This window comes from Thalia democratica, chromosome 1 (assembly GCF_965202585.1).
Source record: "Thalia democratica chromosome 1, ktThaDemo2.hap1.1, whole genome shotgun sequence".
Classification (NCBI taxonomy): Eukaryota; Metazoa; Chordata; class Thaliacea; order Salpida; family Salpidae; genus Thalia; species Thalia democratica.
Genome location: NC_139165.1, coordinates 54,768,049 through 54,789,026, shown reverse-complemented (window position 1 = coordinate 54,789,026; position 20,978 = coordinate 54,768,049). Strand labels below are relative to the sequence as shown.

Here is a 20,978-nt window from a genome sequence, read left to right as displayed (position 1 = left end):
AATAGTTTTGAAAAAAAACAATTTGAGCTGTTTAAGACAATTATTTTTTAAACCATATACGTTTTAGTATTATTTGCATATAGATACCCATACAAAAAGAAAAGTTTCCATAGCGAATTAAATTTAAATTTCTTATAACAAATGAATATTTTCCATCTTATTTTTTTAGAAAAAACGTTGTAGATGAGAGTTTATTAAACCTAGCTGTTATACTACTTTTTGAAATTTACTCGTAAAAGTAAAACGCTTGAAAATTTAAAATTTAAGGAGTTTTAGCATTTAAAACTGCTAGCTTTGTGTTAAACTTAAATTCCGAGAACTATTGCAAAATGTACTTTTGTTATAATTAGTGAAAAAAATTGTCGAGTGAAGTGTTTTTTTAATTTTAATTGTATTAGTTCAGTTTGTTAACCTTTTTTTTTGAAAATAATTATATTTTTTAGTCGTTTTAGAGCAAAACCTTTTAAACTTTGTGGACTAATTATACTTGGCTTTTCAATGTAAAACAGCGCCAAACTCTAAAACTCTAGTCTCTAGGAAGTTCTGCAGTCAAGCATACTAAATGCTAAACAATTGTATAAATTCCTTTTTAATTTATTTGTATAGTTTCCTCCAACTCTATACACACAAAATTTCATTTGCATGTAAAGTGCAATGAAAGATGCAAATATAATATTAATAAAATAAAAATAATTATTTCATGCTTTTGTATTAAAAACAAAACTGTATTTTTTAAGTAGCATGGTAGGGTAGAGGGGTAAAAATAAAACTAAAAAGTTATAAGTTTTAAGTTAAACACCAGCATTATAAATTCATCACAACTTGTTTTGGTCTTTAAAAAACAAATAAGTTTAAAGATTTGTAATTTTTTCAAATGTTTTGTTTGATCATAATTACTAAATGGATTTACTTAAAATTAAAACTAATATCAAGGGTAAATTGTCAATAGTACCTATCCAAATTTTCACCTGATGTAAATTAAAAAAAAAGTTCAAGTTTTCAACCTGTACCATTCACTGTAAAAAGCGTATCAACTAAGGTTAAGGAAAATGACAGTTTAATTGAGGCATGTCAGGCTAAAGCTTCAAATTTTTGTGTAAAAACCTTTGTTTTATACCAACTGTTTTTTGCATAACTATAAACTAGTTTATATACTGAATAATGTTATTTAACATAAGACTGGATCAAAATGTATCACATTTTAATAAGTATTATTTAGTTTCTTAAATCTGATTTGTTTTGATTAATTTCTTTATAGATTTTCTTAAGTTATAAAACAGTTTTAAGCTTTGATTACTAACTTAATTTAGACTATAGAAGCTCAACATAAAAATTTGATTTAACTTAATATACTAATCTGTAGACAGCCTTTTCTTACATTGACAGAACCTTTTATAATTTTTTAAAACTCATTTAGGTTTAGTCAAAAGTAATATATTAACACTATGGTTGCAAATGTGTTAAAAGGTAAAAAAATAGCTTCAGAGATGTGTAAAAATCTAGCATCAACTGTTCAAGCTATGCAAAATTTTACACCTGGACTTGCAATTGTTCAAGTAATATTATTTATTATACATTCTTCAAAAATCTAGTTAATTTTATTTTAATATTAAAATTTTAGGAGTAATCTATATTTGTTAATCATTCAGTTATCAGAAAATATTTATTGTTGCATAAGGTAAAGATTGAGATTCATTTTAGGATTGTTGTTTTAAATTGTTTAAAATCTTTGTCATTATGTTTTTTAGCTTAGAAATAGTTTAGTTAACCAGATTTTTATTATTAGATTTTAAGTTTTCAACTTATGTAACTCAAGTATTGTCTTTGAAATGGAGTTTTTTCATTAAAACTTTAAAATTATAAAAAAAAGCTTAGAAATAAGTTTTTAAAAGTTCCATCCAAAAAATTAAATCAAATCATATCTTTTAATGAAAATAAAATAAAAAAGACTTGAAATTTATTGTATAATATTTTTCTATACATAAAATAATTTATGATTGGATATAAAAAATCCACATTGAGTACCCACTATCAAAATAGCAATAAAAGAATATACAAGAATAATATAATAATTTTGTAATTACCTAGCATGATGACGCACCAATATTAAACTAAAATTATATTTTATTCTTGGTCTATTATAACCATAACTTTAGGCTAAAAACATATGTTTAAAGCCTAATATGTTTAGTCTAAAATATACTTTGTTTTAAACAAGCTTTATAAATACATTAATAAAACTAAAATCATTTATTATAAACTAATAGTTTTGAATATTTAATCACTTTAATTTTACAATATAAATCAATTATATTGATACAATATTTTATACTGAGTACAATACTGTAAAATTTAAGCGATTAAATATTTAAATTGTATTAGTTTATTATAAATAAGCTTTTTTTATTATTTATGTATTTATACAATGTCATTTTTAGCCTAAAATTATGGTTTTAAAAGACCAATAATAAAATATAATTTCAGTTTGTTATTGATGCAACACCATGCTAGGTAATTACAAAAAATTTTGTTATTGCCTAAAATAACAAACTGAAATTAAATTCACTTAAAGTTAAATCATAATGAACTGCAGATAATTTAGTTTAATGTGTTAGTGACTAGGCTTTTATTTGGTTTATATTTTTTGGCTGTTTTATAAGTGCAAACTCAAGCAGCAAACTACTGTATGTAATTAAATTTTTATAACTTTTAGAATTTTTACATCATTGATTTTGACGTTCTCTAAAGAGTATTTTTATAAGCAAAATATAGATAGCTTGAAAATTTAAAAACATAAGAATTAAAACTTTTCTTAGGTTGGTGACAGAGAAGACAGCAATGTTTACATAAGAATGAAAATGAAAGCAGCAAGTGAAATTGGAATATCAGCTCAACATGTTCAACTTCCTTCATCTATTTCACAAAGTTCACTAATCCAGAAGGTTGATGCTCTCAATCAAGACCCAAGTATGATTTTACTAATGTCTTTAAAGTTTTGCTTATGAAATGTTGGATTAAAGAAGCAAGTAACATTATGTATTGCCATTGGTTTAGATATTGTTTTAAGAAGTATTTCAAAAAATTATCAAAACAAGTATTATGTTTTTTAGTTTCGTTTTTTTTTTGAACAGTAAGTTTTTTAGCTTATTTATGGCATTAAAAAAGAATACATCAGTATAAAAAATTATCTCTACATCTTATTTTGCATCCTCTTTAACCTATTTTTTTATTAAGATTTTAAAAGCAATAAATCCTTAGAAAACTTTTTATATTTGAAAAAATCCAAATTGTGTGTAAATATAGCTAAAATGACTAAACAAATAAAAACAAATTATACAGTAATCTTCCTTTATTGTACCAACATATGTTTCTGTGTGTTAGAGGTTTTTTACTGCAGGTTTATAATTAGCATATGACCACCTTGTTGTTTTATGTTTTACATTCTAAATTTCATATATAACACAGTTTAATTATTAAATATTTAGAAATGTGTAGGGGATCTTTAATTTAAACACCCGACTGCTACTTTATAAAACAACAAACTATTATTTTTATAATTATTATATACAATATATATGTAATTTAATTCATTGTGATTTTATTTATGTCGCTGTAACTTAATTACCGGTCAGTGCTTTGTAAGCTTAATAACAAGTTTTTTTTTGTGCTTTTTTTCTTAAATTTAAGATTTTTACATCTTTAATTTTTACATTTAAACTAAATCTGCTTCCTAGTTTGTATCTAACTTTGATTTTGTTATAATTTTAGATTTAATTATTACAAACATTTAATATATAAAATACACGTTATATCAACTTCCTTTGACTTTTATTGTCTTTACCGTTGTTAAATTGTATTGATTCACTAATTATGGTTGTTGTTTCATTTTTATTCAAGGTAGATTACATACTACTTTTCATACTAAAGCGCTTTACGGCTTTTCTAAACATAAAGACTAAATTAACTAACTTTACAATACAAATTAAATAGCTGTATTTATCGTCATATATATTGTGAGGTAATAATTGGATGTTTTTTTAATCATTGGCAACGGTAAAATAAATTTGAATCAGTTATTCTTTTTATTATAGTAAGTGGTTTGTTTATATTATGATTTGTTGTTTTGTTCTGTATTTTAGTTTACTTAACTTAGACTTAATATTTACAAATATTATATAGTTTTATAACAATCGAATTTAACATTAATTATTAACCTGTAAAAATATGTTGAAATTATTTTATTTTAATTTTAATGTCAACATGTATACACCTACTTTATTCTATGCTTCTATTCTTACATTACAGTAATTATGTTTTTACAGAACCCAGTTGAAGTGTGTTGATTCGTTAACACACAGAAACATATGTTGGTACAATAAAGGAAAATTACTGTATAATTTGTTTTTATTTATATTCCAGAGAACTTGATTCATTGGGATCTTTTGTTAGCAATCGATTAAATCAATATTATGAACAGCGAAAATGACTGAACCAAAATTAAAAAAAAAAACTTCACTTTGATAGATTAAATGAGTTTTAATTTGTTAGAATAAACTTTGTTAAAATTTTGTTTGTTAGAATAAATTTGAAATATATTAAGTCAAAAGTACTATAAAATAAATTGTAATAATTATGCAGTGTGTAGTATATATACCAGGTTTTAATGTCAATTACCTACAAAATATATAGATATTCATGGAATTATTGTCCAAATGCCACTTGAAGGTGAAAACCAGTATGATACAGATAAAGTAGTTAACACAATTCTTCCTAGCAAAGATGTTGATGGATTAACAAATGTAAATGCTGGGAAGCTAAGCAGAGGAAACACTGATAAAAGTACTTTCGTTCCTTGCACTCCCAAAGGATGCCTCGAGCTCATTGAGCAAACTGGTATTGATGTTAGTTGTTATTTTTATACTACTGTAGAAAATTGTTATTTCCATTTTGTGTCTACACACTAATCACCTAACACTATCATGTTATTTAACTAAGTTATTTTTGTTATGTTATGGCATTCACTAATTCTTTTCTATGGACACTTGACCTTTACTGACATTTAAAAAATTGAATGATTCACAGTTAAAAGGTAAGAAAGCAGTCGTGCTTGGTCGTAGCAAGATAGTAGGGTCACCTATGGCTGAGCTACTTAAGTGGAAGGACTGCACAGTGACTATGTGTCACTCCAAAACAACAAATGTAAAAGAAATCTGTGAGCAAGCAGATGTTCTTGTTGTGGCAGTACGCCGCCCGCAGGTAATTTTGATAAAGAGAATTGCCTAAAAAAGAGCTTATTTGAAGTGTTTATCTGCTAATTAAAATATGTTATGCATGAAATCGAATAATTCTTTCCATTTCTAGCTAACTGCTTTGTGAACTAGCAGTAATGTAGTTTTGTTAAAAAAGCTATTTTTTAATAAAATAGGATGATATTTTTGGCAATATTAACAGTTACAATAATGTTCTTAGTTCAAAGTAGCTTATTGTCTGTACTTCAAAAATATGACTTGTTTAGAAAAATAATTAAATTATTATAAATTTTGTATTTTTAAGCTTTTAAAATGATGATTTTTTTTTAATATATATTATTATAAGTTATGTATTACTTTTTTTTACAGCTATTTTAACCATTTATTTTTCTTTTGTGTAATATTCTTTTGTTACAGCTGTAGCACAGAATAAACTAAAAACAGAAGTTTTACTAAAGTTTTAACTGTTCCTTGTCTTTTCTAGTTATAAAAAGCTGTACCAGTGACGACGTATGTCAACTATCTACTATTTTAAATTATACTTGTACTTTTTTTACAATTATTAAAGGGCAGTTTTTTATACCAAAGACAAAATTGTTTAAGTCTATGTCGCTCTGCACCTCTATGACTCATCACAAGTCGCCCCTGTTAAGTGCTTCTATTTTTCTTGAATCAGTTCAGTTTAAGAAAGGATTTTCGTTTTTGTTTAAAAAACATTAAAAATTGTTCTCTTTTAATTTTATTTTGGTGATCAAGTTGTTATTAATAAACTTTTAAACCCGTCTTTAATAAACTTTTACATAAAAATATTGAGTTATTGTTTTAAAATATTCAAACTTCAAATTATCAATAAGACATAGTTACTTTATTATTATTTTGTAAATAATTTTAAATCTCTGTTTTAACTATGAGCTTTATTTTTAAAAAATATGCTTTCGTGTAGATTGTAGGTAGACAGTCTGCAGTTTTTAGTTTTTTCTAGTATTTTAATTTTTAAGTATATAGTTTTAAACTAACTTTATACATTAGCTTTTACTTATAGATAAAGTTATTGCAAAAAGGTGATAAATTTAAAAGTTTAGTACTTAAATATTAGATCACAGTAAATTTTACTACTTTTGAATTCAACTTGTTTAATTAGACTTGTTTAATCTATTGTATCTACCTAATTGGACATACAATCAAGCATGAGTTGTTATACCATCGAAAAAATAATAATTTATAGAAAAAAAAGCTTAGTTCACCTATGATTTCAAAACTTAACTGTTATATAAAGATTTCTGTTTAGTTGTTGTATTGTAGTGTTGCAATGTAAAAAAAAAACATTTATAAGATTTGTTTTATATTTCAGTGATGTTTACTTCTTAATGAAAATAAGTTCTAACAAGTATTAAGTGATTAATTTACTTAAAACAAATTATATGAGTTCAAAGTTTTTAAACTGAGCTAAAGAACTTATGATGTTATGATGTTAAAATTAACGTAAAAAAGTTTTATTTCTTTGTTTTGAAAACGTTTATTTTTAAATGTAGATTTGAAAATTTTTTTTAAATTGTATAGTGATTAATGTTTTAGAATTAAATTTAATACCATATGTTTAGTATTAGCTTTATTTTTATAGTTTTTCGAAAAAAAATGCAAATGATACTTTTTCAACTACAGATAATTTATTAGGTAACAATTTACTTCCAAATACTATTTTTACAAAAGAACTGGGTAGTTGTAAACTTAAGTTTTCACTTCAGTAAAATATATTCACATGACACTATAATTTTAAACACAACATAACAGATGGTGAAGTCATCATGGATCAAACCAGGAGCGGTTGTTATCGACTGTGGCATCAGTAGAATTGAGGACTCTTCAAGGAAGTCAGGTTCAAGACTTGTGGGAGATGTTGATTTTGAAGGCGTTAAATCTGTATGTACTTATATTTAATTTTATTTAGTATTTATATTAATAATACTTTATAGCTTTGTAATTACATGTTTTAATTCAGTAATATACCAATTCCTCTAAAATTACATAAATAGAATTTAAATGATTTCATAATATTGTAATAATGTTTTTAGATATTTATTATCTTGCATAAAGATTATTTTAAACAGTTTCTTTATGTTGATCGATTTTTGAAACAATAAATAAGACTACTATAATTTATAAAACAAAAAATTTATTAAAATCTATAATTATGAAATAAATTTAAATTTACATACTTAAGTTTTATAAACAATATATACGTATATAAATTGTGAATTTTACCATCAGAAACCAAAACAATTATTATAGCTCTTACGACTTGTTTAACTAATACAAAAAAAATTACTCAAGTTCCAACTAAAACTTAATTGCACAGGTAGCATCGTGGGTAACACCAGTGCCAGGTGGTGTTGGACCCATGACAGTGGCGATGTTGATGTCAAACACAGTCAAAGCTGCACAACTGCAACTAGAGAAAAAGTTGAATAGGGCGTGGGATTTAAGGTAGTTTTTTTGCATAACATTAACATGAAACCAAATTTCAGGCTTTTTAGTACTTTTGGGAAGAAAATCTGCTATAAAGTAAACCAAATTGCAGTATTGCACTATACATTACTTCATCATGAAAGCTTCTTTATATAACTGGAACTATTTAAGAAAAATAAATGGACAGTTTATTTATATATATATATAATATGTAATTTTTTTATAATATGTATATATATATATAAGATGTAACGTTAAAAGGCGTTAAATCCTGGAGATCCTGATAAGCTAAGCTTATCGGAATAAATACCACAGATGTTCTTGTGCTAAAACTTTATTTCAACTAACGGCGTTTCACTGCTCTCAAATAAATTTAAGAACAGATCTACGGAGTCTATAAAATATTAACACACATTAGAAAAAAAGCAGAAAAAGCATGTATAATTATGTATAGTGTTTATGTTGGTAGTAAATATAAATGAACTTTATGGTTTAAAAACAAAGTTTGGGATAAAAACATAAAATTATAAAATTGTCTACAAAAAATGTAAATTTAATAAAAGTAGGAACTAACCTCAAAAAGCTCTAAGAATAGGCAAGTTTTTAAAATGAAAATTAAATTGAGTTGTACAGAAATGTTACGTCATAATAAATTTAACAAATTGGTCAATAATTTATACAGCTTAAAAACATGAAGTATTAAGCTTGCAAGTGTATGTAATTGTAATGTGAGTGTTGTGAAATAAATTAGTACATAAGTAGACAGAGTTATTTAAAGTAGAATCGTCGGTTGTGGGGACAAATATTCGATAAATCTTGCCGCTTATTCAGAAGTAGGTCTTTATCTTCTGCTGCAATTACTGCTCTTTCTTTATTGCAAGTTAGGCAAATTCTACTTACTCCGTTGGATGCATGTTTGATCTTTGAAACAATACTCCACTCCATGTTTGGCCTTTTACCGTACCTGTGAAAAAAGCTCCAGACATAATCCGATAAACGCGTGCTTTGTTTTTTATTTATATTTTTAAAAGTATGTTTATGGTTAGCATATCTATCCTTGAAACTACCTGCTGTACTTCCGATATAAATTTTATCTGGGCCCTTACTTTCAACTTTAACTTTATAAATTACATTTTTAATTAAACAATTACCTTTTAATGGGCAGATTAGTGTGGTTTGATTGGTTGCTCAAAAGGTATCCGAATTTGGTTTTCTAAATGGGATGTATGTTCTGTTGGGTTAGTTTAATAATTCGATATCTAAAAAGTCTGTTTGGATCAGGCCTGCATTTTAAAACCCCATTTGTTAAAAGTTTTGTGTAATTCTTTTGTTGTGTTTTCTGCGGTTCTCGGCGATTTAGATTGGATGATCGCAAGGCCATCGTCTTTATAGATACCGAATTAAATACATACATAGCTATGATTTTATTAAATAATTATACCTAATTACTTATAAAACATTTGATTAAATTACTTTTTAGAACTATTAAATAAAAGTATTACTTAAACTAATGAATTTAGTTAAAAAAAAAAAAAAATTTCTACTATAAATTTTATTCTAAAACTTTTTATTTTGTTAAAAAAAACCGTCCCTTTAAATAACTTATATATTTTATTAAAATTTTTAATGACTAATTTTATTTAAAAAAAAGTAGTTTTTGAAACTACATACCTTGCAAAAAGTACTTCAGTTCTTTAATTAAAACTATTTGACTAGTAAAAACTATTCGAAAATCTGAAACTTTAAGTTAACTTCCGTTATAAAGCAGACTTAGCAACAATTCAATTTTTTTTCTACTCATTTTTATCAGGGTAGCACAAAACTTTGGAATCGAGTCTTGGGCCGCCGATGGTGTAGAATGGTATAGCAACAATTTATTATTTGTTCTAAATGTTAAAGAAATAACAGAAGTATAAACGAATATATACCACAGATGTTTTTGTGTCAAAACTTTATTCCGACTCTGTGGTATATATTCCGATAAGCTTAGCTTATCAGGATCTCCAGGATTTAACGCCTTTTAACGTTACATCTTCTAATTTTCTCCGGTACTTTTGTATTGGAGGATCTCTAAGGAATGCTAAATCCTAAGAAAAAAGTATATTTGAGTTACTTGAGTTTGATGGTTCCCTTAAAAAATCCCTTTGGACTACTCACATAAACACTATACATAACTATACATGCTTTTTTTCTAATGTGTGTTAATATTTTATAGAATCCGTAGATCTGTTCTTAAATTTATTCGAGAGCAGTGAAACGCCGTTAATTGAAATAAAGTTTTAGCACAAGAACATCTGTGGTATATATATATATATATATATATATATATATATAAATTTTATAAATTAAATATATATTTATAAACTAATTCCATAGTTTAGTTAGTAATGTTTTTACAGCTACTTGTCACTTGATTTGAAGGATCCAGTACCATCAGACATTGCAATTGCTAGCAAACAAACTCCAAAAAATATTGATATTTTGGCTGAAGAAATTGGTTTGTTACCATCTGAAGTAAACTTGTATGGAAAAAAGAAGGCAAAAGTCTGCCTTGACGTACTTCAAAGATTAAAAGATGTTTCAAATGGAAAATATGTTTGTGTCACAGGTTTCACTTTTAGTACTAATTAACATAAAAAAAAACTAATTTACTGTATTTCAGTAGTTAATAATTAAAAAACTAAAATTATTGTTTTCATAAAATATTGAAACATAAAAGTCAATGGCTTTCTCAGAAGAAGTCATACCATGTCTATACTAGTACAATTTGTATACCTCTATTTCTCTGTACATCTACTTAATTATGGTAGTAGATTTTAGAAATTTTAAAGTGTTTTTGTAATTAAAGTTTTTGTTGAAATAGTTTGAGTATATACTATAGTAGCGTTTTCTAAAGATATTAATATTTATTTCCATTTTTACCTCCTGTAAACGATAAAATACGATAATAGACATGTTAAAAAGTTTTAAAAGAAACCAAGTTAATTTAGATTGTTTAATTTTTAACAGTTGCAATTAGAGATCACGCAAAAATAACAATGATAATACTTTGGTTGTAAAAGTGCGTACTTATAATAACTAAACTTATTTATGGTGATAGCTTATAAAAACATTTACAACTTTAATTTTATGTGATGTATAACACGTTTAGGTATAACTCCAACACCATTGGGTGAAGGCAAAAGTACAACTGCAATTGGATTGGTGCAAGCTCTCGGTGCGAATTTAGAAAAGAATGTTTTCGCTTGCGTACGTCAACCTTCACAGGCTAGTTTATTTTTATTTGTTTACTACACTTAATATTTTTTTAAATCTAATAGTTTTAAACGTTTTAGTTAAGTAAAACTAAAATTCTGATTAAAACTGTAAATATTTGTATACATATTACCTAAAAGAATTAGAATCAGAAGATATTTATAAATTAAAAGTTTGATTAATACAATTTCCCTTAATATGCAGTGTCCAAACAATTGTAATACTCTGTATAAATATTTTAGGTTGCTTATAAGTTTTTTTATTCGTTGAAGAGTTTGAAAAAAGTAATTTGTACAAATTCTATTATTTAGTATAAATTATAATTTTTAGGGTCCAACGTTTGGAATAAAAGGAGGTGCAGCAGGTGGAGGTTATTCTCAAGTAATTCCCATGGATGAGTTTAATCTACATCTTACTGGTCTGTTGTATTAACTTATTTCTTTACTGAATTATAATTAAAGTAAAACTATTATAATGCTGGGGATGTAAAGTTTTGAAATTAAGTAGTGTTTACATTATAAAGTTTTGAATTTATAATTAGTACTAAATTGTAAACAAAAAGTATTGATTACTTCGAAAGTTTTGTAAATTATTTTTTTTGTTTTGTAGCAGGAGATAATTTTTTATAAATAAAAATTTGTTTATAGTATGGCGTGCTGATAGTATATTATTTTTAAGTTTTTTTTTCTGTGACTTGTGGCTGTAAAAACTGTGTTTGTTGTTTAAAACTTAATGATTACAACAGCTTAATTTGAAAAGTTAAAGTTTCGTTAGTTTCTGATTAAATTTGAAATTAATATTGATAACTATTAACTTCGTTATTTATAATTTAAAATAGTCTTTGAGATACAAGCTCAAAATTAGAAAGTTCAATAAGTTTTTTATGAAAGACCACAACAAAAAAGACAAAAACTGTTTGCATAAACAATTAATCTCTTCCTACAATTTTTGAGAAATATTTTTCAAGCTTTTTCAGTCTTTCTTTAATAAATAATAAAAAACTTACAACAGTCCGATTTTTAAATTAAAAATATATTTTTTTTTGAATAAACAAAAAAACAGTTTTAATTTATTTTAGTTATAAATACTTTATTTTGTTTTTTAAAAGTTATTTCTTAAGATTAATCCCGGATACTTTAAAGTAGATTGCTTTAAAAATGTAGAAGAACAGCATTATAAGTAAATTTTTTAAAGTTGTTAGAAAATTAGCCATAAAAAGTTCTCTTAAATACATTTGTACCGAAAACAATTATTTACAAAATAAGTTAAAACTCAAAAATTACTTTCACAGTACAAAATTCATAGAAAAAATTATAAACTTTCAATCATGGGCTAACGTTAGTTTTGGTAGGAAACATGTCGGACCAACCTACTTGGTTCACTCTAAATAGTTGATAACTTGTTTAATTTTAATACGTATGAAATCTGTGAATGTGATTCTATGGATAGAATGTGGTAGTTATTTTTATAACTATATATTTGGACACATATAAGTAAACTACTAATAAGTAATTTGCTGTACCTTTAGAGACCATGTGTAAAAGTCCTCAACTGTATGACATCTGACTTCTTATTGGAGACTTAATTAGTAATTTTTTTTATACGAAACAAAGTTGTGAAGCATTTTAATACCAACAGGTGATATCCACGCGATCACTGCTGCTAACAACTTGTTGGCTGCAGCCATAGATGCTAGATTGTTTCATGAAAGCACACAAACAGACAAAGCTCTTTATGGTAGACTAGTTCCTAGCAAAAAAGGTGTTAGAAAATTCTCTGAAATACAGGTTTTTAGCAGTTTTTACTAAAAATAGTCTGCAGACAAAATAAAGTTTATTAAAGCAAATATAAGTAAGACTTATCGCAAAAAAGAAACAACAGATCTAGAAAAAATAAGTTTTTTATAAGTTTGTTAATAAATACTTACAGTTTTATTAGTATATTATATAAAAACGTTTTTAAATAAGTAATTTTTTTTAGTTTGAAGTTGTTTTGATTATAATACTTTTAGATCCGACGACTAGTAAAACTAGAAATATCAGAGAGAGATCCTGATAAATTAACACCTGAGGAGTATGGAAGATTCGCTAGGCTAGATATTGATCCTGAATCAATTACTTGGCAAAGAGTTTTGGACACTAACGATAGATTTCTTAGAAAAATTACTATAGGTCAGGCGGCAACTGAAAAATTTAAAGAAAGAAAAACTCAGTTTGATATTGCCGTTGCAAGTGAGGTCAATAAATCTTCTGTAAAAACGATTATTTTATAATGAGCATAAAAAATAAAATCATAAATTTAGTAAGAAAATACTTATCAGTAGTTTTAGTTTTACAAAGTATAAATGTAGCTATGCTGATAATAAACTATTGAATATATTTTTAGATAGTACATATTAGGGGCAGATTTTTTTTGAACTTCGACTCAGTATATTGTCATAATCTACACAAAAACATATTAATATTTAAAAAAATAGGGTATATAGTATGTAGGAAAAAAAAAACGTTGTCAATTTTTTTTTGAACAAATTTATGAAAAAAAAACTTTATTTTTTCATAGATAATGGCGGTTTTGGCTCTTACGAACAGTATTGCAGATATGGGAAAAAGGTTTGGAAATATGGTGGTCGCTACATCTAAAACTGGTTCACCTATAACAGCTGATGATCTTGGAGTTACTGGTTAGATTTTATGTTTTTTATAATTAAATTTTTCCAGAGTAAATATTTTTGTTATTTTATTTATATATTTTACCTTAAAGTAACTTTTATTCTTAGTTTAAACATTGTATTAAATAAATCATTATGTAATATACATTTACATTAAACAACAAATTTTTACATTTCCTAGATATTTTACTGTTGTTACGTGACAGGCGCCTTGTTAGTCCTAATGAAAGATGCCATCCAACCTAATTTGATGCAGACATTAGAAGGAACTCCTGTATTCGTGCATGCTGGTCCATTCGCCAACATTGCTCATGGTAACTCATCAGTACTTGCAGACATGATTGCATTAAAACTCGCTGGTTAGTAGTACACTATACTTCTCATATACAGTCAAATTGTTAGACTCCATATTGTAACTTTGGCTTTGAAAACTTGTCTTTTACATATTTGAAAAATATTTATTTCGTCAACTAAAAAAGGTTTTGTGCGGTTAAACAACTTTGAAAATTAATTATAATTTTGTAATATTAATGTAAGTATGCTTCCAAAATAAAAAATAAAAAATGTTTTTATAGGACCAACAGGATTTGTGGTAACTGAAGCAGGATTTGGTGCAGACATTGGAATGGAAAAATTTTTCAACATTAAATGCCGACTTAGTGGTCTTGTACCTAATGTAGTCGTCCTAGTAGCTACAATTAGGGCAATAAAGATGCATGGTGGAGGCCCCAATGTCACTGCTGGAAAACCTCTTGCTAAAGAATACTCAGAGGTATAATTGTTTAAGTATTTTTCAAAAAATGCAACAGTTTACTTATTAAATGAAAGTTAAATTTTACTCTATATTAAAGGAAAACATTGGATTATTGGAAGCAGGGTTTTCGAATCCTCGCAAACAAATCGAAAACGCATCGTTTTTCGGTGTTCCAGTTGTTTTTGCACTGAACAGATTCGCAACTGACAGCGAATTAGAAGTTGAAACTTGCTTGCAACTTGCTCGTGAAGCGGGTGCTGTTGATGCTGTTTGCTCCTCCCACTGGTTTGCTACAATTTTAACTGTACAGCTTATGACTCTAGATGTAGTACAGACCAATATATTTATGCTGTTTTCAGCTCGAAATATTTTAAAAACTTTAATCTTTATTTGTGGGAAGTTAAGCCTACTAGATTCATTTGGAAAAGTATTTGAACTATTGCTACCTAACTAATGGCTTTTTATTAAATAAAGAGAAGCTCCCTCACTAAAAGTTTATTGTTAAATATCTTAATCAATATCATTTACATGTTTTGAAGTTACACTTCACTAATAAAAAATTATTTAAATATATACATTAACTATGATTCTTTGTTTAATAATGTGTTATTAAAAATGTTAATTTAAAATTTGTTTATTTACTTTGTAGAAATTTTAAACTTCATTCTATCAAAAAGACTCTCGCTAAGTCTGCATAGTTTTATTTGTCAAAAATTTAAGTTTTTTATGTTGATATGTTTACAGTTTGTTAGTTGTAAGTCATTTTATTAGTATTTTAATTAGAAATAAGTAATTTAAGCTTATTTCAAATTAAATTGTTTCTTTCTGTCCAAAAACAAGTTATTATTTTTTTATTTTGATATTTGGTACGTTTCAGAATTAAGCAAAAAGTCATGAAAACAAACATAAACCGAAAATGCTCTGTCATATATATTTGTTTCTTTTAAAGCTGAAATATATATTGTGGTCAAAAAGAGTACACATGAACTGAAGTTAATAAATATGTTTTTATTAGTTTAATAATTAAGCCAGTAAAAGCTTGTCCTTCGTAAGCATACTTAAACGAGCCAATAGTTGCAGATCTTGTAGCAATTAACGTACGTTTGTTTATTTTTTAAACAAACAAAACATATCTCTTTAATTTTAAATTTTTCTTAATACTACAACTATAATATTCTCAAGTTATAAATTGTTACATATTAATTTAACATCATAATAAAAATATAAGGTTGTCTGAAAACAAATAATAATTTTATTGTTTTCAAAACTATAAGAAGTTGTGGAAAATAAAGAAAAATTTAGTTTTGAATCAAAAATAAGCAAATGATAATAATGAAAAATCAATTGTTTTAAAGTTGTATTTAAAGTATTTCTTATTATATTTTGAATTATATTTTCATCAGTTAAAAAAAATTTAAAAACAAAAAGTATATATATACATTTATTTAAGTGCGACAGTAAGGTAAAGTTTTGAAGCGGTTCATTTTTTAGTTGTCATTTCCTGGCTATCTGGTAGGCTCCTTAAATTTTTTTTTAAAGAAATTAATCTCATTCCAACTCTTTATAATAAATAATTTTAATAATAAAGATTGAGTAATTTGAAGTAAAATACAACAAAAGTAAGAATTAAACATTTTATAGTAGTCTTGAAATGTAGTAAATTGTTCAATTCATTCAAAATTTATTCTTTATCTAACACCTTTACCATAGTTATTAGGTTTGTTCAAGTTTAATTTGTTAAAGCAAAATGGTATTTTTTAAATTATTTCAATAAAAATCAGTAGATGTTGGTGACCAGCTAAAATTTCTAATTACTGTTAAATTTATTTCGACTTTTCAAAATTTTTAAAGTACTTTTATTAAATTTTAAGAAATAGCTTTCAAAGTTGATCTTAAAATTATCTACTGTTTAGTAAATGTTAAACTCGATTTATAACTAAGTGTTTAATATATGCTTAGTACTTATGTATTATAGTGAAAAAAAAACGTACTACTATAAATAAAACTGAGTGTTTTTAATTAAGATAAAAATAGATTCTTTTTAATGCTTGAAAAAATAATACTTCTAGGTCACACGGTGGTTCAGGAGCGGTAGATTTGGCGGAGTCTGTCGTCAGGGCGTCAGAGCTGCCGTCCAACTTCAAATACTTGTACGATCTCGACATGTCAATTGAAGATAAAATTGAAACAATAGCCAAAAAAATTTATGGTGCTGACGGAATTGAGCTATCAGAAGATGCTAGAAATAAATGTGATCTATATACTAAACAGGTTTAATTTCATATAATAAAAGTTGAGTAGTATCAATAAATATGTGATAAAATAAAATTGCGCCAACTTACGATAAATCATAAAAGTTTATATTTTTAATTAAATTAGGTTGATACTTAATGTGCTATTGAAAAAATACGGTTAGTTTTTTAGAGCTTTGGTTTTGCATACATATTTTACTTATATTATATTTTTGTTTTATTTAAGATGCAATTACTGGGTTGATTTTGCGCTTTACATATAAAAGTTCTTATATAATAAATGTTAAAACTAATACACTAAGCATCTAACATTTAGATACATACTGATAAATGTATATGCTATATCAATCACTTTCTCAAATTGGTTTATTATAATAATCACTTTTTAATTTTGTAAATTTAAATCTGTGTTTAAAAATTAAAGTTAAGTATACTTTTAAGCTTTGTAAAACGTATATTATGCATTAAATGTATAACAAGTCTGTCAATTTAGAAGGTTTTTTGAAAACTTACTTATTATTATTTCTAGACAAGTTATACTCAAACTTTCTTTTTAATTTCACTAAAAGTATGTTTGTAACATGAAATATATTGATAATAATTTGGTACATTTAATTAGGTTAAAAAATTGATAATACTAAACATAAAATATTATTGCAATGAAATATAGTTTCAAAGTAAAAAAAAAAAGCATTCTAAATCTTAATAGGGTTTTGCCAATCTTCCCATTTGTATGGCAAAGACACACTTGTCACTTTCCCATGAACCTGCCAGGAAAGGAGCACCGAAAGGCTTCATCTTACCAATAAGAGACATCAGAGCAAGTGTCGGTGCTGGATTCCTTTATCCGCTTGTTGGCTCAATGTCTACAATGCCTGGACTTCCAACAAGACCTTGTTTCTATGATATTGATCTTGATCCTGAAACAATGGAAGTGAAAGGACTTTTTTAAAATGTTTGATTTTTCCAGAACTTTTAACATTTTATGGAGTTTTTATTATTTGTTTAAGTGTTTAAACCTAATTATACAGCTATAAGTCTGTAAAGATAAAATTGTTATAAAATACTTTATATGCTGTGATAATTCCTTAACTAAGAATCATATTTAAAAATAACATGTAATAACACTATAATCATGCAACTATTAACAAGTTTTGTTGTTTACCAAACCATTAAGCTAACAATAGACTTAAATTAGAAAGTAGAAGAAAAAATTAAAATTATTTTTAACGATTTTTTTAAGTTAATTTATGTAAATCTCATATTAAGTAAACTTAACAACATCTTTACTTTGATAAAATTAATAAAAACATCATAATTAATTTTAATTAATCAATTTAACAGAATGACAAAATGTTTTAAACTTTTGTTACTTTTTAAACTTGATGATAATGTTTAATTTCTTCGTTTTACATTCTTGTTTAGCTGTATGCACATGTATTTCTGCTGGTTTAAAGGTTCAACTTAGATTAAAAAAATCTTGATTTATTGAAATAAACTTTAGATTTTAAAATCGTACTTGTGTATATAATTGAATTTTTAAGTTACTTATTTTGTTAATTTTTTTTATATTAACTTATGAAATTCGATGAGGGACGTGGATTAACATATTGTTTATTGAACGCAAAAAAAAAACGCTCAAAATATTTGGTCCTAGGACCTAGTGCACGAAAAACCTTTCGATTATCGATTTACACACCACCGTTACATTTTAAGGTCTTGTCCAAGACAACAGCTGTAATGAATAAGAGCAATTTGTTGTTATTTATGTCTAAGTTTGAAATGTTATTGCTATAGATCAGGGTTTCCCAAACTTTTTTTCACAAGGCCCCTTTTAAAGAAAAAAAAAAGCTATGGCCCCTCCACAAGGTTTCTCTAAAACTTCCCTTAAATACACCTAAAGCCTTTTTTTTGTTTTCCACCATCAACTCAAGAATATCTAATGTAAGTTTCAAATTGTGGTCCCTTTACTACTCATAACCCTCCCCTTTGGTACCTTTTCTGTTTATGGACCCCATGGGGGCCATATGGCTCACAATGGGGAACCCTGCCCTAGATCAATAACATCCTAAAGCTTTGGAATCCGGATAATGTTTTTAAAGTAGGATCCGGATACTTGGATTCGGTAGGTCATAATTAACAAGTAATTAAATTGTTTAGTTTTTTGAATTAGTGCAGTAACCTATCTAATAATATTGTATCACGGGTATAGTGCATAAGTTTTAATTTTTTACATAATTTACTTCAAATGTTTTAATTAGAAGTAATTAATATAAATTTAAAATAAGTATTGTTTATTAGTATGTGTTTTTTTTAAGTTTTATATTTAAGCTTCAAATTTTTTGTAGTATAAAATCTAAACATACTAACTGTATTGTTAGAACTCAATAGATACTATATATCTAAGTAATTAGAAACAGTTAACTTACTTGTTAGATTAAGTGAAAAAAATGTTCTTCATGTATTTATTTTTACCTCATAAGTTTGGTTCCTATCATTAAAATAATTTTAAGTTTTTTGAAAAGGGTTGTCCATTTATTATGTTTACAGTATTATGAGAAACTGATGTTATTAAAACAAAATGGTAGTGCTTCAATTTTTTTATTAAGCTTTAATCTAAACCTTAACCATTTGCAAATAATTTTTTTTTTGTTAAAACAAAATCTGACAGCTTTTGCATTTTTTTAATAAAAAGTTAAAAATTTGCGGGTTTTTTGTTAGCTGAGTAAAAAATATTATTAAGATAGATAGTTTTCCAAACTGGTGTGACCGTGTATGTTGTGAAACTTTAGAAAAATCAGGTTTTTATTTTTTAAAACACCTAAACTAAGTTATATTTAAGCTAGAGGTAGTCTTAATTACAAATAAAAAATCATTTAATTCAAACTTAAAATTGTAACAAAATGTCTTTTGTTATTTTTGATTTAGATTTCTACCATACTAATTTGTAAATTTAATGCTAAAGAGTATTTATGTTTTCTTATGATTGTTCTATGTTATTAGTTATTACAAGTTTAGTTAGTGTATGTTGTATTTGGTTTGTTGGATAAACAGTTTACAGTTATTGCTAGAATTTTATATTTATATGTGGCAATAAGTACTGATTGGTATTTTATGAGTAAAAGTAATTCCTTAACCAGGCCGAGAATTATAAATGGTGACCGCACTTATACATTGGACCTTCTAGCTGACTCAGGACATGTCAGTAGTAGAACCTGCTGACTCAAGAAAAATAAAAAGTGCCATGATAGAAAACCAACAAAGTGTACAAAACTTAAACTTTGAAGAAGAAAGATTAAAATGGTTAGAAAGATTTACCTTTGATATTGAAGACCCAAAACAACAGTTTTTATATTTTGAGAAACGTATGGCTGACCATGTCATTAATAATGAAGCTTAAAAAACTGGATAATTCGTGAGTTTTGGCCAAACAAAGACATGTGGGCCTATACCTTAAGTACTTACCGTAGAGATAGAAACTTTAAAAGCTTAAGGGCTTTCCTAAAATAAAAAAGTTTGCCAAGAGTTTTACTACCAAAAAAGTAACTACATTCCGTCGGTGGCCAGGAACTCAATATTGAAGTAAGAAAGTGGCTTGCTGATTTTGAAGACAAGGAAATATTGCAGAAATTTCTTTTTTTGCATCTCATACCAAACATATAAAAGACAAGATATCCAGTAGCCTATCACTAGGCTTTGAAGAATTTAGAAGATATGTGATTTTAATATGTGACTTAGACATGATCAAAACAAAAGATAGGGTAAGACAAGGCAGTTGTTTCAAGAATCAAAAACAAAACCAACAGTTGTCTTACCAAAGAAGAAACAAACTTCCAAACAAAAAGCTATTTTTGGACAAGTATAACCTAAAAGTTCAGTTGACAGGTATTTCAATAAAAACAAAATCAGCAGTTTTCTTACCAAAAAAGAAAAAAAAAACTGCCAGACCAAAAAGTTTTTATGGACAAGGACATTCTAAAAATTTCTTTGGCAAGAGTTTTAAGTAACAAATTCAACAATTCTCATACCAAAGCAAGGTTGAACTGCCTATTCAACAGGTCAAATATTGGCAGGGACAGCTTAAATCTAAACAAAACTACTATAGAAACAAAAAGTTCTCAAGAAAATACAACAAACAAAGAAGTGATGTTTTGCAACAGCAGCAAATAAGCAAGTCAAGTTTTACTCAGACTACCTACAGATCAAACCAGTTGTCCATTCAGCAAAAACAAAGTTTAACAAAAGCAACAACACCTATAAGCATACCCAAAAAAATTAGGACAATTTACAATATGCTTACTACTGATGAAAAAATTGTCATACCCCGCAAGGTG

General features: G+C 26.1%; 1 protein-coding gene across 1 annotated transcript; it reads left to right on the top strand.

Annotated features, from left to right (window-relative positions):
- Positions 1-1,417: 1,417 nt before the first annotated feature.
- On the top strand, positions 1,418-17,811 carry LOC145829933 (C-1-tetrahydrofolate synthase, cytoplasmic-like). Its single transcript, XM_082937823.1, has 17 exons — positions 1,418-1,556; positions 2,817-2,967; positions 4,690-4,901; positions 5,083-5,256; positions 7,041-7,169; positions 7,606-7,733; positions 10,115-10,323; positions 10,867-10,982; positions 11,301-11,388; positions 12,609-12,757; positions 12,982-13,206; positions 13,530-13,650; positions 13,845-13,997; positions 14,214-14,410; positions 14,490-14,677; positions 16,462-16,663; positions 17,354-17,811. Exons 1-17 carry the CDS (start codon positions 1,446-1,448, stop codon positions 17,594-17,596), a joined length of 2,796 nt encoding a protein of 931 aa, XP_082793949.1. The 5' UTR covers positions 1,418-1,445; the 3' UTR covers positions 17,597-17,811.
- The last annotated feature ends 3,167 nt before the right edge of the window (positions 17,812-20,978 follow it).

Excerpts from the sequence above, each read along its gene's own strand:
- LOC145829933 (XM_082937823.1), top strand. The coding sequence starts at position 1,446 with ATGGTTGCAAATGTGTTAAAAGGTAAAAAAATAGCTTCAGAGATGTGT. Across the intron at positions 4,902-5,082 it reads TTGAGCAAACTGGTATTGAT|TTAAAAGGTAAGAAAGCAGT; the intron begins GTTAGTTGTTAT and ends AATGATTCACAG. Across the intron at positions 12,758-12,981 it reads GAAAATTCTCTGAAATACAG|ATCCGACGACTAGTAAAACT; the intron begins GTTTTTAGCAGT and ends TAATACTTTTAG.